General features: G+C 37.7%; 1 protein-coding gene across 1 annotated transcript in view; it reads right to left on the bottom strand.

Annotated features, from left to right (window-relative positions):
- LOC149217731 (alpha-mannosidase-like) overlaps positions 1-21,770 on the bottom strand; it is a 468,321-nt gene extending 446,551 nt beyond the window's left edge. Inside the window, exons 1-8 of the mRNA XM_089391406.1 lie at positions 21,561-21,770; positions 21,358-21,450; positions 19,717-19,805; positions 19,446-19,620; positions 18,654-18,773; positions 18,450-18,542; positions 18,284-18,355; positions 17,943-18,056 (exon numbers count right to left, since the gene is read on the bottom strand). Coding sequence (XP_089247532.1) covers positions 17,943-18,056; positions 18,284-18,355; positions 18,450-18,542; positions 18,654-18,773; positions 19,446-19,620; positions 19,717-19,805; positions 21,358-21,450; positions 21,561-21,770 — 966 coding nt within the window. The remainder of the gene's footprint in view (positions 1-17,942; positions 18,057-18,283; positions 18,356-18,449; positions 18,543-18,653; positions 18,774-19,445; positions 19,621-19,716; positions 19,806-21,357; positions 21,451-21,560) is intronic.
- Between the last annotated feature and the right edge of the window lie 4,766 nt (positions 21,771-26,536).

The following is a 26,536-nucleotide window of genomic DNA, read 5'->3' as shown; positions in this document are numbered from 1 at the left end:
AATACACTTTTCCCTCTATTTTTATTGACATTTGAAATTTTTAATTACAATGTACACAATTGCTTAGTTGATTCTAGTGCATCCGTAAACATAATTCCATTGTCTATAGCTAAGAAAATCAATGCTAAATGGGATAAGACAGATGCATAAATTATTCAGCTGGAAAGGACTTTTGTCCAAGCTATTGGTGAACTCAAAAATGTGCTTATTCACCTCTCATTTGATTAGAGAGTTCACTAATGCATAAATATAGTAATTTTGGACATCTCGGAATCATATGGTGTATTGTTGAGTAGAGACCGGTCCAACAAATTACAGGGATATTTTGCTACCGATTAGTCACATTTACGACTTTCGTATAAGGGCAAGAATAACCAAATCTAGGTAGACCTAGAACCTTACATCAAGCACATTGTTACACCCTTCGAGGGAAAGAACGAGCAAGTAGCTTTCACATATATGATCTTTGGAAATTGCTTCCTAGAGACTAACCATGGGTGCTAACTTCCTCAGCCTTCTCCAGTCCCACTAGACGCACAGTTGGAACTCCTTCCTAGTCCAACTGGCGAAATGACCTTTGCACAATAGATATTAGTAGTACCAGTGTAGGTAATAGTTCTTGTACATATGATGTTTGGACTTTGTATTTTGATGGTTCTAAGACACAGGAGGGATTTGGAGCTGGTTGCGTTTTAATAAACCCTTGACAAAGAAAACACCTGATCTCTAGCCACTTAGAATTCGAGTGCACTAATAACACCATAGAATGCAGAGCACTCATACTAGGTTTACAAAAGGCCATCGACCTCAAGGTTGGGGTTCTAAAAGCAACAGGTGACTCTGAGATCATTGTGCGGTAGGTACGCAACACTATAAACTTTGTCACCTAATCTAAAAAGTTATCAACAATAGGTATGGTGTTTAGTTTCTCAATTCCAAGCTTTTAATATTGTATCTGTTCCTAGAATGTGTAACGCAGTTGCAGATGCATTAGCAAATGTTGCTGCTAGGTTGTCACTGCTTAGGGACAGTTTTTCTATTGAGATTCTTTATAAACCATCTATCCCTGATAATATCACTAATTTACATGTTTTTAATGATGACCAACAAATATTGCATTTCATGGTGAATGTTGATGTATTCAAAGATGCAACCATTGACGAAGACGAGCACGATAAAGCATTGCAAGATGCAACTCAATCAAACAAGTAGAACCCCATGTCGAAGGGTGTGGTATCATTAGAAACGTTGTATGACATGTATAACCACTTTAGAGGACCCGTCAATATGAAAACCCACAATTCAACATTGTCGCATGAGAATATCAATCTTTGAGCACAGAAAGATCCGAAGTTTGTTAATTGCGGTACTTGTTGCACACCTCAAAAGTGGCAAGCATTCATCTGCTTATTTAAGCAGTATTGAGGTGTTTTCGCGTGGACATATGATGAGATCAAAACTTACGACATGCGATAATCCAGCATGTTATCCTAGTAAAGGAAGGGACCAAACCTTTTCAACAAAAGTTGTGAAAGGTGTATCTGACACTTGAGCCCCTGATTCAGAAAAGGTTGAGGAAGATGCTAGATGATCAGATCATCTACAAAGTGCGATATTCAACATGGGTTTCTAATCTGGACCTAGTGAGGAAGAAGTATGAGGAAATATGCTTATGCGTGGATTTCCGAAATCTCAATGATGCCTCGGACAAAGACAATTACCATGTGTCATTAATGGAACAAATATTACAGACAATATCGGGGTCAAAAATATTTTCTTTACTTGGCGGATATTTTGGCTACAACCAGGTTCTAGTCTCAGAGCTTGAAAGACTCAAAACTACTTTCCAAATGAAGTGGGGCACATTCGCATTTAGAATAATGTCTTTTGGGCTAGTGAATGTTGGTGCAACCTTTCAATGTTGGATGGACATCACATTTCATGGAATGATCTATTAGAGTGTGGTGGTGTATCTTGAAAATGTCACGGTGTTTTCAAGAAAGAGATCCAACCACCTATGCTACTTGAAGCAAATCTTTGAGCGATGTCGAAAATACATAATATCTCTTAATCCCAAGAAGAGCATTTTTGCAGTGTCTGAAGGAAGCCTCTTGGGCTATATCATAACGAAAATTGGGATTAAAGTAGACCCTAAAAGGGTCAAGGATATTACACAAATTCTCTTCCCAATGAACAAGAAAGCCATGTAGTCCTTCTTGGGGAAGATAAACTTTCTCCATAAGTTCATCTTTGATTATGTGCAAATTGTGAAACCTAAGCTGGAGATGGTAAAGAAGGATGCAATTTACAAGTGGGACTAATCTAGGTGGATATTGGTGGCTACCCACCTATCCCACCTAGATCTCTAGTCAGTTTCTTTTTTTTGCTTGTGTATTTCAACATTTACTATTTTTAGCAGTTTTTCGGGTCCTGAATTTTCGGAGCAGTTTTGACCCCCTAAACGGCATTTTTTTGAGGTCCGATGTAGGCCCATATCCATAGGTAAGGGCTTGCAGAAAATCTATAGTACTCGGAGAGACCTTTCCAAAAAGGTATCGTACGCGCCAAACGCAGATAATATGACCATGTTATGACCCCGAGAAGTTGGCTGCCCAACTAACCCCAACAGGGCCCACAAACTCTTGGCATTATATCTCTTGTGGTTAGGGTTTTTCTTTTTTAGGGTTTTCTCATGTTTTTAAATAATAAATAGGTCCTTGAGCCTCATTGTAACACAATTCGGAGGCATGTAGCCACCACATCTCTTGTCAGAGCTAAGTTACCATCGCTCGAGCTAGTCTTATTTCCATTCTGTTTGAAAGCATATTTTAGTATTTGATATTAATGAAATGAAGTGTTATTTCTGCTGCATCTTTGTATTTATGGTTATATCTATAATTTTTTGCGTTCTTGTTTAAATTAGGATCAGTGGTATCAGAGCAGTCTGCTCTTTCTCTGTTTTTCTTTGCATGTCACCAACGAGGTCGGGATATAAGGAGTTACGGCTTGAACTGGTCGAATATTTGCAAGACCAACATCGCAAATCTTGATGACCTCCCATGGGGGGAAGGAAAGAAAGACGAGGGGGAAGGAGATCCTTTCAAAATCTTGCTTGAAGAAGCCTTCGAGCGACAAATGAACGTGATGATGGACAACTTTGCCTAGATCCTTCAGCGACTACCCAAAGGCAACACATCTACTTACAACAACTACTCTGGAAGCGCCACACCCTTTAAGGTACAAGTTAATTTTAACATTCCCATATTTGAGGGTCATATAGATGCGGACGTCATAGATAAATGGTTAAATTTTCTAGAAGGATATTTTTCTGTTCATGATTATTCCAGTCGGGTAAAGATTACATTTTCTCTTCTGAAACCCACCCCCCACATTAAGGACTGGTGGGAAACCTACTATGAGCGGAAGGATGAAAGTACGCCCTCATTATTTTTTACCGTACCCACTTGGGATTAATTCTGGTACACCATCAAGGATCAGTACTACCCTGTCGAGAGCTATGAGGATAAATACATAAAGTGGATCACACTGCGATAGGGAAGGGACTAAGAAGCGCTAGAGTTTACCAATGTTTATCATACCCTTCACACGAAGTTGGGTATCAAGGATTCTGATAAACATTTGGTACTCAAGTACTGCGACTACCTACACAGGTACATCCAAGATGAGATGGAGTTCTTGGACATCTCCTCACTCAGCACAACGTATTGATATATTGTCAAGATCAAGTAGAAGCTTAAATAGAAAAAATGAGACTATGGATCTGCGAATTTAAAGCAAGGGAAAGGCGTCCCCAAACCACAAAACAAAGGGCAAAGCCAAGGTGGTGTGACCCAGGATAAACCGTCGAAGCTGCAAGCAAAGAACAACACCACGAAGGCAAAGAAGGACATAGGAAAGTAGTGTGAGTTCCATAAGAGCTCCACTCACAACACAAGTGAGTTTCGGGCCAAGCAGTCATTGGTGGTTGAGCTGAAGGCTTCTGAGTCCGACACATGTTCCGACTCTAGGTTAGAACCCGACAAGGGGAACGACAAAGGGAAGGAGATCATTGACATGGAGCCCAGTTCCACTGTGGCCACCACCAAGATCTAGAAGATTGAGATTGAAGATCCAGAAGAGGGTGAGCACCTATTCCACTCACAGATGTGGGTGAAGGGTTCGCCACTACAGTTCAATGTCGACAATGGGAGCCAAAAGAACTTCATTTCAGCAGAGGTCATGAAGCAGTTGGGCCTACCAACTACAACACATCCACCGCTGTATATCATCAGGTGGCTTCATCAAGGACGAGATCTCCGTGTCAGCTAGCAGTGTCGCCTTCCCTACAACATCAAGCCCTTCATAGAAGAGGTATTATGTGATGTTGCTCCTTTTGAAGTTTGTGATGTATTATTAGGACAACCATACTTATGGAAGCAACATACTGTATATGAGTCTAGACCTCGCTCTGTTATTATTTATTTGGGTAGTAAGTTATATAGGATATCGGAGGTAGCCCCACCTACCACCATCTGTTTGATCTCTGCTAAGAAATGCACTAAGGTTATCTCCCAGACTGGGAAATTTGTTTTCTTCTGATTCACTCTCAAAGTAAGGGGAAGGTCATAGCCACAGCCATGGCCCCCGGGAAGGGTTCCTCCAAGTAGCAGAAGCAAGTGGATGCAGTCGTGGAAGAATACAGGAACATCTTCTCCTCATCCACAGGGGTACCCTTGCATTATTGGGTAAAACATTCAATCGACCTAGCTCTCGGGGCACATCTAACCAAGTTCCTTGCCTTGTGGGAGCCCAATTGTACTTGTACAGAAGAAGGATGGGACCTAGAGGCTCTGCATTGATTATTGGGAACTAAACAAAATCATTGTCAGGAATAGGTATCCAATCCCATGGATTGATGACCTGCTGGACCAACTCAAGGGGGCCAAGTATTTCAGCAAGATTGATCTGAAGTCTAGTTATCACCAGGTTCCAATAGAGCCCACAGATGTATGGAAGACCGCCTTTAAATTCAAGAAAGATCTTTTTGAATGGTTGGTTATGCCCTTCGAATTGACAAATTCCCTTGCTACTTTTATGATGCTAATGGATGACATCTTGTGGCCCTTCACCAACTCGTTCATGGTGGTTTATCTAGATGACATCCTCATCTTCAGCAAGAGTTGGGAAGAACACTTGCAACACATTCGGCAGGTCCTTTAGAACTTTGACAACACAAACTATGTGCCAAGAGAAATACACCTTTGGCATGAGCTAGGTCCAATACTTGGTTACATCATAGATGAGCGTGGTGTGCATGTGGACCCGACCAAGATCCAAGTCATTCGGGACTTGTCGGCCCCAACCACTCTAATGGAGCTTCGTAGCGTTTTGGGCCTTGCAAATTTCTAGCAGAGGTTTGTGTTGGGATTCTCCCATATCACTTGGCCTTTGAGTTAGGCTACTAAGGGCGGGGCGAAAGCAAAGTTTTCCTGGTCCGAGCCCCAACAGAAGGTGTTTGTTGAGTTTAAGCACCGCCTCTACTCTGCATCGGTACTTACATTGCCAGACCTGCAACAACCATTTGAAATCGAGACAAATGCCTCTGACTATGCTATTGGTGCAATCCTCACTTAGCACAAGCATCTAGTGGCCTATCATAGTGAGACACTTTTTGATACAATTTGGAAGTACCCCACCTATGATAAAGAGATGTATCCCATCATGTAGGCTTGCCGATAATGGAAGCACTACATTCTGGGGAATGAGATGACATCCACACCAATCATCAACCTCTTCAGTTTGTACAGACACAAGGGAAGTTACAAAATTATCACCATCAGAAGTGGTCTACATATCTGCAACAATTCCACCTGAACATTAAATACAAAAAGGGTAGCAACAATCATGTTGCAAACTACCTCAGCGGTCCCCCAGTTGCAACAATAACAACTGTTTTAAGCTCTTGTGGCCATGAGACCTCTGGATGGCCGCAACTATACAAAAATGTTCTAGAGTTCACCTAAACATACCAGATGCTAGTAGATGGAAAGCAAGTTCCTAATTTCCACCTCCATGACACATTATTATGCTACCTGGGCCAACTTTGTGTTCCTTCAATCCAGCATGCCAAGCTTATTTGGGAGACGCACTACATTCGAGTAGCAGGACACTTTGGTGTGGAGAAAACTATGGTTTTATTACAAAAGTACTTTTATTGGCCCAAACTCCGACTGGTGTTGGGAAATATATCAGATCCTACACTACCTGCGCCAAACCAACCATCAAGAAGCAAGGCATGTACACTCCTTTGCCTACTCCCAGCCAGCCGTGGGAATTCATCTTCATGGACTATATGTCTAGTCTCCCTTCTACCAAACATGGTAATGACTGTGTATTTGTGGTTGTAGACAAATTTTCTAAGATGGCTATATTGGCAGCCTGCAAGCAGAGTATCACAGTAGAGGACACAACCAAACTCTTCTTTGAATGAGTATGGGTACATTTTGGGATCCTAAAGACAATTATATCAGATCGGGATAGCAAGTTCCTAAGCACATTCTGGTCAAGCCTTTGGACACTATTGGACACCAAGCTCACCAAATCAACTACCTTCCATCCCTGAACTAATGGCCAGACGAAGGTCGTTAATAGGATGATAGTGCACATACTTTGCATGTACAACTCCAAGCATCCTCGAACCTGGGATGAGAGTCTTCCATATGTGTAGCACAGTTATAATAGAGATCTCCATAGCTCAACTAGTTGTAGTCCCTTTCAAGTGGGTCTAGAATTCCAACCATTGTGTCGATTGATGTTGCCATGCCTCATGCGACTACGCAGACAAAATCCACACATATACTGTCCGAGCCTGATAAAGCGACCAGATTTATTGAATTCATCCAACATATCTGCCAACAGGTTCACGAAATCCTATAGAAGTCAAATGCCAAGTACAAGCAGCGACATGATCAACATCGGGTGCCACACAAGTTTCATGTGGGCGACAAAGTCTGGTTGCATTTGCAGAATAACTCCTTATCGGAGCCCATTGGAAGCTCAGACCACTCTGATATGGTCTTTACACAATTACCAAGGTTGTGGGAGACAATTATTTTGAGCTCAACATTCCCCAATTCCTTGGCCTACATCCAGTGTTCAATGTGGATCACCTTCAACCATACTTCCCACCATTGTTGGTCACATAAGACATTGCAGAACAACTCACACCAACAAAGTTAAACCCAGATCACATGGAATGAGCCACAACTGATCAGATTATGGACACATAGGTCAAGAACACTTGCCAACAAAAGATCCAACTACATCGGGTTGTCAAAGCTGGTCAACTCCTGCAACAAGGCAAGTGGACCACCAGGGAACGGGTTCAACAAAAATTTTCTCACCTCATGGAGGCTTTGCACACAATGGGGACCATTGATTCCTAAGGGGCGAGGAATGGTTAAGGTGGATATTGGTGGCCACCCCCCTTTCCCACCTAGATCTCCAGTTAGTTTCTTTTGTTTGCTTGTGTATTTCAACATTTACTATTTTTAGCAGTTTTTCGGGTCCTGAACTTCTGGAGCAATTTTGACCCCCTAAACGATGTCTTTTTGAGGTCCACTGTAGGCCCCCAGCCATAGGCAAGGGCCCGCAGCAAAACTTGTAGTATTTGGAGAGACCTTTCCAACAAGGAATCATACATGCCAAACAGAGATAATATGACCAAGTTATGACCCCAGGAAGTTGGCTGCCCAGCTAACCCCAACGGGGCCCACAAAATCTTGGTGTTACATCTCCTAGGGTTAGGGTTTTGATTTTTTAAGGTTTTCTCATGTTTTTCAATAATAAATAGGCCCTTGAGCCTCATTGTAACACATTTCAGAGGCATGTAGCCACCACATCTCTTCTCAAAGATAAGCTACCATCGCTCGAGCTAGTCTTATTTCCATTCTGTTTGTAAGCATAGTTCAGTATTTGATATTAATGAAACGAAGTGTTATTTCTGCTGCATATTTGTATTTATGGTTATATCTGTAATTTGTTGTGTTCCTATTTAAATTCGGATCAGGGACAAAGGGGAAAAAGATGTGTTCTCTCATATTAAGTAACCAATTGCATAAGCACAAGCCTTGTAAAACCCAAATTTCAACAAGGATTTTATGCTCTACACCTTTACTTCTGATACTTATCTTGTCACGTGCTTACACGGAAAGATTATCAAAGGAATGAGCAGCCAATATCTTTTATGAGTGTTAGCCTACAAAAACCTGGACTTAACAATCCTGCCATCGATAAGCATGTGCATGCAGTCTATAAGGTGATGAAGCACTTCCAACCCTATCTTTTGAAAAATCAGTGTATTCTCTTTGTTCCACACCTTGCAGTCATATCATTGTTTGTCCAACAAGAGTTGGGTGAGAGAAGAGCAAACTGGATGACTAGTTTGCAAGAGTATGATCTAGAATTCAAACCAGTTCATATTATTAAGGGCCATGGTCTATGTCAGTTAACAACAGAAGCGATGAATGAAATAGAAGATGATCCATCTAGATGGGAGCAGGAAATCGAGATGTACAATGTTGAGCGAGCCACCCCCACTACTATCTCAGACTCTTGGTATGCAAATGTGCACCAATATCTTGAGCATGGAACTTTTCCCTCTCACTTATCCGTGCAACAGAAGAGGGCAGTCAGATTAAAATATTTATCTTACTAGTTAGTGCATGGGGTGCTTTTCATAAAGCACCATAACGAAGTATTGCTTAGATGCTTGGAAGCACATGATTCAAAGAAAGTGTTACGTGACCTCCATGATGGACCAGCTAGAGGGCACTTTGCGGGTGACACTACAATGCACAAAGTCATGCGGGCCGATTTTTATTAGCCCACATTATTCAAAGATGCTCACGCATATGCCCACAAGTGTCCAGTCTGTCAAAAGTGTGCCGGTCGAGGAAAGAAGTCAGCCACCCCATTGCAGCCTATTGTTGTGGAAGAACCATTTCAATAATGGGGCTTAGATGTCATCGGTGAGATTTTTCCACACTCATCGAAGCAACACTGCTATATTCTCATTGCCACAGATTACTTCATGTGGTGGACAGAAGTAGTTCCACTCAAGCAAGTGAACGATCAGGAAGTCATCAACTTCCTTAAGCAAAATATCATCTCCAGGTTTAGCGTTCTGACTTCACTTGTTTTTGAAAATGCAATGTACTTTTCATCATTAAGATTATATGATTTTGCATTGGAAAATGGCATTGTATTGAAACATTCTACTAATTACTATTCATAGGGAAATGGTCTTGCTAAGTCTACCAATAAGAACCTTATCTGCATCATTAAGAAGATTGTTTTCTCTAAACAAAGGAACTGACACTCTACTTTGGTGAATGCCTTATGGGCTGACCAAGTCACACCTAAACCTTCTCTGAATACATCTCCCTACTTCTTGGTGTATGGAAAAGAATCCATCCTACCCTCAAACATCTATTTGCCTACCCTTCAACTTTCACAAGAATCTTAGGGCAAGCCATGCTTATTAGTTCAGAGTAGGATAGACACCCTCCGCAAGATGTAGGAAGAAAGATAGAAATATAAAGAAAAAATTCTCTTCACTAGAGTCGTATCAAGAGGTGGTTTGACAAGAAGTCTGCAGGGAAAAATGAATTCAATGTGGGTGACCTAGTCTTAAAGTGGGAAAAATCCCATGAAGACAAAGGCAAACATACTAAGTTTCAATCCATGTGGATCAAACCGTTCACTATGCACGAGAAGCTTGGCCAACACATGTATCGTATTCAATCTTTAGACAAGAAGATTGACTCCCTTCCTATTAATGGCCAAGATTTAAAATGATATTTTCAATGATGGTATGGGGCTATGCCCTACCCTATGTTGATCTGAATTTGAAACTACTTGTAAATGCTTAGCAAGGTATTCAATTCAGTAAACATACATGTTTAAGAGGTGTATGTATTTTATTTTGTTTATGTGTTTTAACTTGATTTGTTTCAGCTGATATTAGACATATATATTAGACATATAAGGCAACAAATAAACCTCACACATAACAACAAATTTAATAAGGAGTTCACCCCAATCTCGTGGGCTACGTCTCCTGTGAGCTCTAGTCAACTAGACTTGGCTCCTTGGGATTATGGCTTTAATTCTTTTACAAGTTCCACACTCAACTCCAAAAGGTTACTGAATGAACCTATGGGTTTAGAAGAACCATATACATCCCTGTCATGGCTGTCCACTTTGTGCAGGCAGATCTAGGCTCCCTTGGACTTGATTCCTTCAGTAGGTGCACTAAGCTTCCCTGAGCTTCTTAATGGCACAAACTCCTTCAAAATGCTTCGAATGTCTCTAAAACCTTTGCTACTATCTCCAGCACATATCTGACATAAACAAATGACTATTCATTAGCTTAGAATGAGCACTGCATCCCCAATCTAGGCCTTCTCCCATGGATGGCTCTGGGTTGCCTGAAACTTCTCTTCAGCATATTGGCCTTTAGAAGTCTGCAAATGCTTCTGAAAACACCTTCATTGGATTTAGAAGGTTCCTTACAACAGAAATAGGCTTTTGTTTCACCTCAAATAGATGAACCTAGCCCAGCACAGCTCAATCACTGAAATGGCCCTAGTGGCCATGAAAGCTTCCCCGAAGCTAAACAGTGAGAAGAATGCCTCAAAAGGAAAAATGAGCTATAGAAATGGATTCAGAATACTGAAATCCTTCAGGAATGACCTTCGCTCCACATTCAATGGCTGCACACATCCCAATGCAGCTCCCAAACTGATATGGTCCTAGTGGCTCCTGGAACTTCCATGAAGCAAAACTACCTGAAAATGACCTCAGATGGCTATGAAACCTATGCCAATGGATTCAAAAGGTCGAAGAGACCCAAAATAAATAAATAAAATCGTCCAAAAAGGACTTTCCTAGCCAAAGTTATGGCTCATTGAAGATTTCCTCAAGTTTGGCCTAGAATCACTCTAGCTAACTGTAGTGGAAGTTTAGTTAGCTCTGCCAATTATGGCGGGACCGGCCAAATTTGGCGGTCTGCCAAGTTTCCAGCCAGGTTGACCATGCTCTAACTGTTTGTTGGATGGTGTATGTGACTGCATTACCCGGACTTGGCGGTTCTCTGCCTCGGATTTAGTGCCAACCTTTAATGGAACGGTTAGGTGAAGTGGTTGTTTGTCCCGCGTTTGTGGCAATGTGACCATGTTGCATAAACATTAAACGTGATTGTGATACATTTCGTCGGTGGTTGTGTAATATGGCCCAAGGTTTCGAGCATGGTGGTCACGTGTATGGGGATTGGCCCTTAGGGGCTGGCCCCCTTCGGGCCCTGCCCAAATAGAATTCAAAACTCTTAACCAATTCATTCCATTCACATATCGAGTCCCCACCACATGGTCTAACGGTAAGACGAGGAACTGTTATAGGACAAGTCGCGGGTTCAAACCTCTCCGCTGCCAACAAAATTTTAATATGGCTGATGCCCTCCGCTGATGTCATCCAGGCCATGTTGCTGCCTCCGGGCCTACCACATGGCAGCCTGCCATTTGTTTCCCAAAACGGAATATTCCAAAAAATATTTTATGGAATATTCTATTTTAAATTTTTTGAAAAAATTCAAAATTTCAATGTTATTGGGCAATTCTTCTTTTTGGCATAACTTTCTCATATGGCGACCGTTTTCCGAACCGTTCATGGTGCCAGAATCAGGAAGACGAGCTCTATCCGATTGTTCAAGTTCAAACTAGTTCTAAGCACTTTCATTTTTGACCATTTTACAACACTTGGTCCTGAGCTCCTGATCATATGTACACAGTTTGTTTTTTTGTTTCTTTGTTTGTTTGGTCTTGCATTTTGTTTTAGTTCATGTAAATAAGAATCATGTGTGAATGTGTTTTTTGGCTTCTTTGTGTGTGGCTGAGTTGAAAAGAGTCTTGTGACACTACAACATTTGGCTAACCTTCGGTCCTCCTTCTTTGTTTTGGTTACGTCTTTTGGTCAATGATGTTCTGACAGAAAATATGATCCTTCTATAAGGAGAGTTTTGTGTTGAACCATGATACCTATGTCTATTTTGGAAACCTTATGCCCATACTCAGTTCTTTATGTTTCAGTGTTTTCATGCTTATCCAATCAAGTAGAAGAGGAAAAGGGGAAAAATCTAAATGAGAAAACCTAAATCAGAGGTCTTTATATGCTTCTCTAAAGGAACAACTTCTCCAACTCTCAATTTGTTGGGATCCTTCTTTTGCCCACGAAATGAATAAGTGCCTATGCACAGTCCTATATAAATATATAAATAAATGTGAAAGAAGAGAAAGGCTTCCTGCACAGAGAGGTGAAGCAAGAAACTCCACCAGGGTACTTTGTAGGGTCGCTGGAAGGGGATAAATGTTTGTGTTCCTGAAGTGACATTGTTGGGGTATTGTCTAGGCCTACTACCAGCGGAACAACACCAACGATGAAAAACTATACTCTGAAAATCTAAAGCTCGTGAACAAAGGGGACTATGTTTATTCACGGGGTAAGTGGGGAAAACAAAGTGATTTTCACGATGAATCAATACTCCCCAAAGAACTAGACCCTGCACAAAAGAATCAACCTAGACAGAGAAGTTGGAATTCTACTAATGTGTCGCCAAGTGTTGTCGTTGCTACAACACCCTCCAAAATTTTGGCTTACACCTAAATTTCGGAGCCTACTTTGATCTTGCATACTGTCATCACAAACATTAAGACTCATCACATGTGTTTTCTCTGTGTTTTGGTTCCATTTGCAAGAAAATCAAAGTGGCATCTTTTTACATGTTAAGTGTCACACATCGCACGAAAGCTAGTTTTGGTGGTTTCAAGGGCTAACCTTTGCGTAAATAAGTTGGTTTTACCATGTAAACATGTGTCGCATTCATTTCCAAAGTTTTAAGCACTGTTGCAAAAGTGTCGTTATGGTCATTGCAAAGTGTATCTTTGGTGTCGCACTTGGCATAAGTCGTAGCAAAGTTGTCGCGCTAAGGGAAGTATGTTGTTCATGTGTTCGGGATGATCTATGTTGTGTATTCAAGTTATCTAAGTGTGTGATCATAGTCAAGTCTTGTTATTGTTCACATCAACTTCATGCATTCCACACTTAGTCAAATCTGGAAAACTTCTTGACGGAGCAACTTAGCCTCAATACTCCCTGAAGAACTAGACCCTTCACAAAAAGAATCAACCTAGACAAAGAAGCTGGAATTCTACCAATGTTTCGACAAGTGTTGTCATTGCTACAACACCCTCCAAAATTTTGGCTTACACCTAAATTTCGGAGCCTACTTTGATCTTGCATACTGTCATCACAAACATTAAGACTCATCATGTGTTTTCTCTACGTGTTTTGGTTCCATTTGCAAGAAAATCAAAGTGGCGTCTTTTTACATGTTAAGTGTCACACATCGCACGAAAGCTAGTTTTGGTGGTTTCAAGGGGTAACCTTTGTTTAAATAAGTTGGTTTTACCATGTGAACATGTGTCGCACTCATTTCCAAAGTTTTAAGCACTGTTGCACAAGTGTCGTTATGGTCATTGCAAAGTGTTTGGTGTCGCACTTGGCATAAGTCATAGCAAAGTTGTCGCACTGAGGGAAGTATGTTGTTCATGTGTTTGGGATGATCTATGTTGTGTCTTCAAGTTATCTAAGTGTGTGATCACAGTCAAGTCTTGTTATTGCTCACATCAACTTCATGCATTCCACACTTTCAAATCCGGAAAACTTCTTGACTGAGCAACTTAGCCTCATCCAACCTTTTTGAATTGTGAATTGCGCAGTCTCAGCGCTCAAGAAACAACCTTTCCTCTTGGCACTGCGCAATGCACAATTCCTGCCTCCCAGAACTGTGCACTACGTAGTTTTAGTGCTCAAGCCTGACCCCTGAGCTCCAAAATTGTGCAATCCTTCCCTCCAGCTAGGCTTGAATTGCGCATTGTGCAGTCTCAGTCCTCGAGCCCAACCCTTGAGCTCTTGAACTACGCAATTGCGCAATCACCTAGTCTCCCTGTCCTTCTAGCACTGCGTAGTGGGCAACTTCAATCATCAAGCCCTCAGCTTGACTCCTTGAGCTCCCCAACTGCGCAATCATCAGGCCTAGTCTAGTATAAACTACACATTGTGCAATCTCAAGGCTCATAATTGAACCTTGACTACCTAAGATGCATAATTGCGCAGTTTCTGAGCCTCCCCCTCAGCCTACCACCCGGTTCTGGCTTAGTCAGTGGATCATCATGCAACATCTTAGACTAGGGATTTATCAGAATGATGTTGTCCTGTCATGAGTGAATTGCAGATGCAGGGATTCTATCATGCTATGACAGGATGATGAAGAAGGAGAAGGAGAACATGCTAGGAGACTCCTTTGTAGCTGAAGATACAAGTTGATCAATTAGAAGAAAGTAAAGAGACATCAGTTTGTGACTACAACTCAAGACTTGATAACACTGAATACTCCTCTTCTCTAAGCCATATTGAGGTGTAAAAGAGACCACTCTCAAGAAGACAACCAACAAGCAACAAAAAAGAATGACTTGACATTGCCATGTCATCAGTGTCATGTCATGTCATGAGTCATCATATGCCATATCATTTGTGCATTATGTAAATTCTTATTCAAAAATGTATTGTAAATTGGAAGTCCAAAGGACATGTACAAAATATGAAGAGTCATGTAAAGTCAAAAAGTTATAGGGAAGTCAAACAATCATAAGGGTAGTCAAAGACTCACAAGGGAGGTGAAGGATCACCCCATTGGTTACATATACACCCTCAATGTATGAGCAAAGGACTTTTCACGTTGGCATTTCCCATAAGGCATCAGAGAGACAAGCTAGTTTTTTTGGGGAGCAAGTAGTGGCTCCAACGCTCCACTATTGGAGCTAGTGGTGTTCGATGTATACATGTGTCCTGAGAATTTTACTTAATATATGAAGCCTGATGGCCAACACGTTCTTCATGCATGGATTATGAATATTTGTAAGATTGTTCTGTGAATGTTTATGATTCATGTTTGTTTTCACCTGTACTAAAGTAGTTGAACTATTTCGGTTATTTTAGTGCTTATCATATTGAGAATGTGTTGTAATGGTTGCAATAACTGTCACATCTTTATGGACTATTCCGCTGGATGTTAGAGAATATTTCTGGTTTATGTGTGTCTCTACTAGGGTGGTACTATTACCTCTCTTTTAGAGGCTCACTTCCCTCTGTAGTAGAAGAACCTTGACACACCTACAACTGAACACTCACCAGGCACACCTACTTGCTTTTCGAAGGCACATATGCAATCCTCTCTTTTGCTAACAGCTAAAGCCAAGGCAAACCCTTAAGAAAACGATAATTGAACCGTATTCTGGATGGGGCTCCTATCCCAAACGGTGTGAGGTCTAATTGGGACCACATATCGGGGAGACCCCTTTGAATGTTGGCAGGTCCAACACTATCAACAGTTCCTCAGAGAGAAAAAGTGGGACACGGAGACAAAGCATTATACGAAATGCATCAACGCTGCTCTGCTTCGGCATAAGAAGAGGGCCATTGATGACAATAATAATATCAACACATACCTCTTCCATTCGTACTCCAATTTTGCACAGAGATGTGGCTGAAAATGAAGAAATTCTTAGTAAGAATGTTTAACCCTGTAGTCAATGGAGGCGGAGTCGACGAGAGAAACTCCTAGTTGCAAAGCATGGGTAATTGACATAAAATGGAGTTCATTTCTACATGCATAAGATTCATGGACGTAGATGTGGGTAGAGATCTGACATTATAGAAGAAGCAAAGTTGAGAGGCCAAGATGGCAGAAAGGCCAGGAGACATTTCTGATGAGCAGAGAGGCCAGGAGTTAGGTTAGCTCCAATATCACTATTAAACTTTTGTTTTGATAAGCATGAGATACATATGATTCAAATGATATACATAAATACAATTGTATGACCCTTTTTTTCATCTTCCAAGCAGTCTCTTGGACTCCCTATGACTCTTCACATTTACTTATGGCTTTTCACCTTCCCAAGTGAATAATTCAAATTCACATAATCCCTAAGTATTACATTTCCAACCATCTAAATGTTTGCATCTGATTTGATATACATGATAGATGGATTTTTTTTTGCTAATTTTGCATATTTTATGTATGATTTTAGTGGACCAAACCTTCTTCCTGGTTCTTTAGCCAATTCTAATCTGACTATCATCTGGCTATGGTCCCATTTTCAGCTTTGATAACTTTGGATTAAGCCAAGATAGTCAACATAACTTTGGTTCATGCTCTTTGCATCTATGACCAACAAAATAAACAATGGGGTTAGTAATACATATTTTGCAACACAACTTTAATAGGGCCCCTTGTGTCTCTACAATGCCTTCCACGTCATTTTAGATTATATCCTATTGTCCTTTATGAAATTCCAATTGCTTTCACATATCCAGCCACATCCCACCAATAGAAGAAGCATGGCAAAGCTTCTTTTGTTGTGCAAAACTTGGCCAAGATTCACAATAGAGTCCATGGCATTCTTCAACAAACACATGCCGAGGCATTGCATAACCAACATCAAGTTGCTCCACATTTTAGGTTAGTGAAAAGGTTTGGCTTCACTTGGACAACCAACTTTTCAAAAATAAGCAACATCGCAAGCCAAGACCATTCCATATAGTCCTTACACCATCACTCAACAAATGGGTCCTAAAATTTTCAAGTTAAATCTTCCATCTTAGCTGGGATCCATGATGTGGTGAATGTCAGTGGGTGAAATGAGCCCTCCTCACTTGAAGGAATCAATTTCAATCACATGTCTATAAGCCACAATTCCATATCTCCAATAATTCACTAGCAATGTCAATAATTCACTAGCAATATCAACTCACAACTTGATGGGTTGGCCATAGAGGCACTTTACCCTCTCAAGCCAAGTGGTTGTCCCATTCAGCACTTGAACAGAATTTCCCCATCTTCAACAGAAATTGAGGACAATTTCATCTCTGCTTGGAGTAATTTATAAAACTTATGATCAAATTTGTACATTAGTACACTTTGTATTTCATCTTTTCTCTTTTTGGGTGACTTTGTACAAACTGATCACTCACCGACTTTATTATAATCTATCAGACTTGGTCAAACATAATATTCTCTTGCAATTTTGCAAGCCTATATATATCCAATACAAATCACTATACAAGTTGTTTACAGTTCCAGCAATCTCTTCTCTCATGCTTGCATACTTGTCTCCTTGTTTGGTATCCTTGCATTGCTGTAACTGAGATCATATCACCTATAATGTTGTAAGCTTGCTCTCATCGCCTAACTAGCAATGACCACACTTGTTTACAGTTCCAGCAATCTCTTCTCTCATGCTTGCATACTTGTCTCCTTGTTTGGTATCCTTGCATTGCTGTAACTGAGATCATATCACCTATAATGTTTTAAGCTTGCTCTCATCGCCTAACTAGCAATGACCACACTTAAAAGCCTCCAGAAATGAAGTTTTGGCTAAGGATTATTGGTTTGCATTAACGTGTATTGTCTATTGGTATCTTTATTAATGTAGATGGCAGGGACGGAGCCCTTAACAGCTAAACAGTGTGTTGTATGCAAAGAATGTAACTTGGCTATTGCTTCATTGAGATGTTGCTGTGTCATAATTTTTTGGTCAAACTTTCATCTTTTTCGTTGAACGACGTCTTAACAACCTTGAAATATTTTCCCTACAGCTAAAGTAATAAATGATTTTGGAGAAATATCTTACACTCTATTAATAATTTTTATTATAAAGCAAAACTGAGGAAAGCGGATCAAAGAATTTTCAGGATGCGTACTGAATAACTACAATGTCAAAAAGAGATTTATATGATAAATAACCAAGAGCAAATGCAACTATGACCTTATTCACATAGTGGATTAACTTGTCCATTTGGCTGAACCAAGAATCCGCATATAGATATTCAAAGTCATCTCCCATTGTCCACATAATATGATTTGTACGGGTAACATTAGCCTGCACACAATCAGGCAAAGTCACGATATCCAATCAATGAAGTAAAACAATTTTTTTTTATAAGAATGCGTTAAAGTAGTTATTCATACTTCTCTGGGATGGAAAATTGAATTTTCGACAGTTTATTCTAGATGTAAAAAGTAATGTGAATGAACTACATAATTGGTCAAGTTAGGCATGATTATCCTAATATCTATTGGATTGCTATCAAAAGCAACACCAATTACCTGAGTTGTTGCTGCTTCGACAAAATCATCAACACGTTGTTTAACATTGTTGTCAAAAAGCAGAGCATCATCCTGCAGTAAATTACGCACGAACATGACTTAAATAAAGAGATCACTGGAATTAGTGTGCATATTCCATTCTGCAATTTACCCACAGAAAACTTACCTGAATTGGAGGAGAATTATCATCCCCATAAAATATTTCATATTGAAAACGTTCCGGAGGATTATAGTGAACAGGAAATGCATCAGTAAATATCTGCAATTAAAAGAATTAGTGATCAGAATACCATGTAAACAGCATAGTATTCTTGACACCTCCAAGAAACCTTCAAGGGTGTACGACACATTTACAAGACTATGTGGTTACCTGAGCAGAGGGACCAAATGTCTTGGAACCCTGCCATACAACCTCCAAGGTCTTCTGATTTTTTCGGTTTGCTCTGTCCTGGTAGTCGATCCGTGCAAAAAAGAGAGAGTCGAACCCAAGCTACAAATAAAAGAGAAGAAAGAAATGCTATTATTAAACACATTCGAAGTGCAAACAGTGCCAGCCATAACCCGGGAAACTGACCCAAGGATTTATTCAGATGTTCATGCTTATTAGCCGGAAACCAATGGAGGCTGAGACATTGACATTTGGACTTCTAGACTATTATTGCAAAGAACCAAAGGTCCATCAGCTCTATGACATGCACTTATTAACATGGGTGAACACCGATCCCAAGATACGATTACTGATTTAACTTACAAGGAAACCCTGTCAACCTACACAAAACAGAGAAGCGCATCACCTATAACAGAAATATGATTGTCCTGCATCAAGAATATGCCGAAAATGTCAAATGGTAAAGATGGCACTCTGTTGTGTGGTATCTGTTTTGCATAATTCTCTAAAATGCAGGTAACAAAACCAAACTAGTCGCAACTCTAGTATGTGCTAAAGTAGAAGGAAACAGAGTTCTTCATCAAGGGTATAAAAATGACAACTAAGAAAATAATGGCAAAATCATGATTTCCATTAACAAAGAAGTATCATAATTCTAAAGAATATATTAGGAGGAGCAATGGCAAAAGACAAAGAGAGCTCCTCAGACCCAGTAACATATCTACATTCTATTTATTGCAATATCAATAGCACTTCCAATATCATAAGACAGACCTCTGCACCTAGCAAATACGCTTGAACTGCGGAATGCCCAAAAGGATCAATCTGCCATCCAATACGTGGGGTTTTATTAAATTGCTGCTTGATAAAACGGTGTCCAAGTGTTGTCTGATCGATCATGTCTATGTAATGTGTTGCTGCTTCATCATGCATACACCAGCCACCATTTCTGGAATTTGAAATACAAAAATAAATCAGCACAGCCACTAAGTGATATTAATCCTTGTAAAAGAAGGTGGTTTTTTTCCAAAGGAAAGAAAAATACACGAATTCCAGCTGGCCTGAATCAACTAGTTTCTTGACTTGTCCCTGCTTCTCCTCACTTTGCTCCAACCACCACCTTTGAAAAAACGCCTGCAACCACCACACCCAAGGATTTCACACACATGTACCAGTTTTGGGCAGAGCTATTCAATGTTCAACTCATCTGATCGCCTTAAAGAAAAAATTGTGAAAAGCTATATGTAGGATCTAGATCTACTGCACATGCCCTACTTGCATGGGTAGGTAGGGGGAACACTATTTTGACATAATCAAGGCTTAGCATGCACACATTGAAGAAATAACATCTGCATCCTTTTCAGTAATATAAGTATCAGGTTTAAAAAAAACCTTTAAAGTATGCAAGATGTAATGCACAAGGTTTAGCTTAATATATAGCCCTTTCAAGGTCTACCACAACTTGGTAGAGGAGACCATAACTTCTGTCATCCAATCTTCCCAAGTAAAAGCAAATCAGTCCAATGAGTGCTGGGCAGCATTTATCAAGTGGGTGTCAAAAGATTCATATAGACAAGCTTACCAAAAATATAGGGACCAGATGAAACTGCAACCACAGTCATATGATAGCCATATAGGCAACGTTTTCTTGGTAACATCCGGCAATATAACTTTTTGGGTTTATGTTTTGGAGTATGATTTTTCTTTTGAGTATTCAGAAAATCTAACTAGTGAGAGTAGATTTTTTTGGCAAGGAAAACCTCTGAGACCCCTCTTCTCTGGAATATTCAGATGGAGGGTGACTCAACCACCTGTCACAATACCAGCGGATAACCCAGTAGAATTTAAAAAGACTTGAAGCCGAGCCAGACCAGAACCAGAGACTTCACGGCTCAGCCAGGCTAGAACTGGACACCTCATGACTCAGCCAGACTAGTTGGAGGCCTCATGACAAATCAAACCAATTGAGCTAACCCACTGGGTTCTTGGCAGTAAATATTTACCTTCATTATTGGATAGAGAATATTTCTGATAACATTCAATCTCCGGACGAACATGGGGGTGTTGGCCAATTTATCCCATTGCAGATCACCTTGACAAGAATGGAACATTCAGGATACCGAAACAAGGTGGATGAGGAGGCCTCAAGCTTCAAGGTATCTAGCCATCCAACTATTTTGAGGTTAGAGTTCTTGGGTGGTTCAATCTTCGTATGGGTTCAGCAGCAAAAGATAGACTATATAGCACTGACCTTACAAATGCACGTTGTGTAGTTTGCTGGGAGATGCATAACGGTTAGGCATGTTATGTGGATTTGCAAACTTGCCAAAACATTTTGGGTCTGGATTGCCGCTTAGTACAGGGGTGTCCTTTTCTCTCCTTCACATAGGAAAAGGATTTTTTTGGGGATCAAATGAATGATTTGACAAGTAGTAGTGGGTGAAACGTGATAAGATTGATTGGCATATTTTTCTTCTGAAAACCAAGAGAAACAATTGGTCCATTCAGCTTGAGAGAAGTTTTAGCTGTTCAATTTTCCCTCGTTTGAATTCAAAGCACTACAAGTCAGATATATCAACTTGAAGAGACTGGGTACTGTAAACTCAGTTATAAATCATTTCAGTATACATATATACTCTCCATTATTCATAAGGACGTTGATGATTTATTTGGTAAGAAAACATACTTGTTCTACATAAACGAATTTACGGTTCGGATCTTCTTGCAATGAGTAGACCAAAGAATCCAATATGTTCCTCACACAGGTAGGTTGCCCCGGCTGCAGATATGATTCACAGTCTATGGTAAATACATTTCATTCAGATGCATTATAACAAACTGATTAATGTAGAATAAGGCTTGATATTTGAGTAGAGGAATTAATAAGACCTGAAGACTGGCATTGGAGCCTACGTAGTACTGATCAACGGTCTTAAGCCACCCCACGTCGTTGTGAGTATGGGCGACCATATGCACATTAAGCTTGCCTTCCACAGGCCCAGCTGTTGTATTGTAGTGAATATACACACCATTAATCCCATGCTGGGATAACAATATTGAGCTTACCAGTAACAAAACCAGTGCCCTTAATGCAATCATCATTCTGCAGTGCACTAGTATATTGCAGGAGCTTGTAGTTGCCTGCAACAATGGATATGATCACAATTTTATATTGGGATTGACTGTAGCAAACTTGCAGTTGCCTGAAGCAATGGGTATGACGAAAAATTTATATTGGGATTGACTGTAGCATTAATGTGTGACATAGAGCTTATGTAGGATGGCTGGTTCAAGAATGGAGAGCGGAGATGTGGCTTATGCTCTCATACCCTGCGTCATCGCTTACTTCTTTGTCTGCGTGAAAGGCTCTAGAAACCGTGGGCAAAGTGATTACAGTAAGGTGGTAGAATCTCCATGTGAAGTTTAAATATTGCAAAATGCGATCAGCGTTCGAAGTTAGGGTCAGGAAGGAATTGATAAAGCAATTTACAGTCTCTTGTAATGCTAGTTTATGGCAACATTTTTAATTATTTTTACGTCAGACAGTGTAACAATGGAGTCGATGGAAACTTTATTTTCTTAAGAGTTGTGGAGTAAATGGAAACTCTATTTTTTAACAGTTTAGTTCTGGAGTGAATGGGAACTTCATTTTTTAATGGTTGGGTTGTGAAGTAAACGTAAAACTTGATTTTACAATAATTTACTTCCATTAAAAAAATTTAGAAGATAGAAGACATATACATATATATATTTTGGGATTATCTTGCTTATTCATATTCTCTAATTTTCAAAATTTTTACCACACTGCTTATTTTCATTATGTTAAGATCATAGAAATAAAATGTTTTGAAGCATCTCAACTAGATTTATCTTTTAAGGTGTTAAGGAGAATTGATCCATTATTTTCCAATAGCAAAGTGTTTTAGCAATTTATTTTCATTTTTAATTTTATCAAGGCTATTTTAAGTTTATATAGTACGAAATGTAACATCAATTTACTATGAGGTTTAACTTTCATAGGTTTTTTTCTTCTCTCTCATAGTTTGATGATATAATTCGTTCGATCATGAATTTAGTTGTTTGAATATATATAAATGGATTCAACCTTTTGAAGAAAAAAAAAATAGGTATTAGATTTTTGCTAATCACAAGATTCCAAGAAATTTCAATCCAAAATTGATTGGAAAATATGCTCAAAATGAATCAAAACATCTAACAATGAGATTATTAAAATTTAATAAAACATTCCAGCAACAAAATTAATTTTCAGTTAATATTATTATTATTATTTAAGGCGTGCTCCCCTGAGAAGAAACTCATATATATTTCATTACAACAACATATTCCGCCTACTTCATTTAATAATATTACATTGTAATAATTTAATTTTAATATCACAACAAATGTAAAATCAATTTATAATACAACTTGATAAAATACGTCTACCCAAAATAACATCAGGATAACTTCCGCATATTTCATTTAATAATATTACATTGTAATAATTTAATTTTAATATCACAACAAATGTAAAATCAATTTATAATACAATTTGATAAAATACGTCTAGCCGACATAACGTCGGGAATAACTTCCGTGTACTTCATTGAATAATATTACATTGTAGTAATTTAATTTTAATATCACAACAAATGTAAAATCAATTTATAATACAACTTGATAAAATATTCCAGAAATGTAAGATGCATTTATGATGCGATTCACTTGATAAGAGTGATATTGTTTTGTTTTTTTGAAACATTATTTATAAATTATTAATGACTTAATTTATCAATATTGTAAGGTTTTTCATTTGTTTATTAAAGACACTTTGGGATATTTTCTAATTTATATATATTATGTATGACATTATCACTAAAATCAAGAATTTATGTTTTGAAAATATTTTTTAATTCATAAAAGCTTTTGGTATGAATAATGTTATTTTCAAAATTAGTATAAAAGTAAGTTTTTTTTTATGATATTTGTATATAAGTCATTAGGTTTTGCATACAATATTAACTAAATTCCAAATTCGTTTAATTTTATTATAGGACGGATTTATTCAATGAAATGATATTGACAAGTCTTAACTAAAAAACTAATACTAATAATTTCACAAAATTCATCTATTTTTTTTTTAAATTCGTTTTGATATGAAAGTACATGAAATTCAAAAAGGTTTGTAATAAAAGAATAATAATAATAAAAAATAATCTAAAGGTTAAAATTTATTAGTTAAAAAAAAAAAAATCCAAATTTCCAACATTAATAAAAAATACATTGAACAAAGTTTTTTTAATAATATTTTTAATTTCTTTTTATTTATTTATACCATATACTTAAATTAATTAAATTCATATATTTATAGATAGTTAATTAAAATGTAATATTTCAATAAAATATAAAAATTAAATATACTAAAAAGTATATGTAATTAATATATATGTATAGTAATATTTTATTAATATATAAAAGTTAAATATACAAAAGAAGTATATGTAAATTATATAAATTTATAAATAGTTATAATAAAAGTATAATATTTCAATAAAAATTATATATATATATATTAAATGTAAATTTAATAAAAGTATAATATTTTTATGATATATAAAAGTTAAATATATAAAAGAAACATATATATTAACAAATAATTTTATATTAATTTTGATTATTAATATATATGTATAAGAGTTAAAGACAATTTTTAGCATCCTATATAAAAGAGTTAATATATATAATTTTTTTTTTTAATATGTCAAATTTAATAATGAATTTTATTTTTAAAATTTTAACTTCTAATTTTTGTCAAACTTTAAAAATACTAATAGACTTAGTTGGTTTGTATCATCAATATTAACTCATATATGATTAAGTAAAAGAATATGAATATGACACAAAATCTCATATAATAATATGTCATTAAATAAAGGAGTATGAAAATGGGACAAAGTCTTATATAATAATATGCCATTAAATAAAGGAGTATAAAAATGACTCAAAGTCTCATATAATAATATGTAATTAAAGTAGTATGAAGATGAGACAAAGCCTTATATAATAATATGTCATTAAATAAAGGAGTATATAATATGTCATTAAATAAAGGAGTATAAAGATAACTCAAAATCTCATATAATAATGTCATTATAAAAATAGCATATAATGTCACATAAATAATAAATATAACTTTAATTTAGTACATAAAAAAAATGAGGTAGAAAATACTACTTTACCATTGTATTATTATTATGATGTCACTTCCTCATAAAACAATAGAATTAGTTTATTGAAATGGTAGTTTATATCAATGTTTTGGATTAGTTTTGTTTTCATGCAGTATAGTTATGGGGTAAAAAGTAATTTTATTTTTTATAAATTTTAACTAAATTTTGTTTAATTATAAATTATTATTTCTAATTTAAAAGTAAAAAAAAAATCATAATTATATATAATATATATACATATTCATCATCACATGTCTAGGGGAGCGTGACTTGCACAGTCCTCCCATGACTCCAGGTTCTAGAGGGTAAATGGTGGGCAACACCTCCACCCTTCTTGGTAGGACCAAGGTCAACACCCTATCATGGAATCTCATTAAGCCTTCATTGTTCTTGGAGTTTTGTCATCATGTGATCGGCTTGGTAACGATACCATATGCAATGAAAACACTTGTCCACACATTATAACATATGGATCAATATGTTCAAAACCCATTGTATACAAATAACAGTTCCCCTGCATTCCTATTGTGATACCATCTATGATATTGATCTTTGAGTTCATATAACATATTTGGCTATGTCTAACCAATATATCTGCAGGTTAGCTTTCACAAGTGTAGTCATACTTTCTATTTCCATCCCATCATTAATGTTGATACATAAAATAAAATTGTGGACATTAGTTTCATAACATAATTCATATTGGTATCCATGTACCAACAACATTACATATAATAATTTGAAATATCATTTTTACATGTAACCTTTCATAGTTATGGAATAGTTCAAAATGATAGTCTCAAGTATCTAGCTAAAATTAATTAAGATATACAAAATAAATTTTTAAGTGCTTCAAGATCAAAACAAGTTGGGGCACTTCTGGCATATAGTTTCTGTATCTTCCCAGGTAGCAGATCTAGGACTATCTACATAAAATAAAATTGTAGACATTGGTTTCATAACATAATTCATATTGGTATCCATGTACCAACAACATTACATATAATAATTTGAAATATCAATTTTACATGTAACCTTCCATAGTTATGGAATAGTTCAAAATGATAGTCTACAATATCCAACAAAAAATTAAGTAAGATATACAAAATAAATTTTTAAGTTCTTCAAGATCAAAACAAGTTGGGGTACTTCTGGCATATGGTTTATGTATCTTCTCAAGTAGCAGATCTAGGACTATACTTATTCCTTTGGACCTTAACTTGGTCCACTAGGCAGTTCTTGAGCTGTGAACCCTATGTTCCAGTATACATAATGGTTCGACCGAGACGGTTCCCTCGTTCGATACTTGTAGTTCTTACGATTGAAGGTTATGAGATTCGTCAACTATGTAGTGCTTGAGTATAGATACATGAAAAATATTATGAATTTTATGCAAGTGGGGTGGCAGTGCAAGGTGATAGGCGACATGTCCAACTTTTTCTAAAACTTTAAATGGCCTAATAAAATGGGGCGACAATTTTGTTCTTTTTCCGAACCATATAGTCATTTTGTTTGTCCTGATGTGGATAAAAACTTGATCCCGTACTTCATAATTCCTATATGTCCTATGAGCATCAACATAACTTTTATGTCTATCTTGTGCTTCATTTAACCGTTGCCTAATTTGTTTTACTT

The sequence above is a fragment of the Pinus tabuliformis genome, chromosome 1_1 (genome assembly GCF_031772625.1).
Source record: "Pinus tabuliformis cultivar Carrire ecotype Pingquan chromosome 1_1, CPIR1, whole genome shotgun sequence".
NCBI lineage: Eukaryota > Viridiplantae > Streptophyta > Pinopsida > Pinales > Pinaceae > Pinus > Pinus tabuliformis.
Note: the sequence above shows the minus strand (reverse complement) of the source record. Positions and strands in the feature narration are given on the sequence as shown.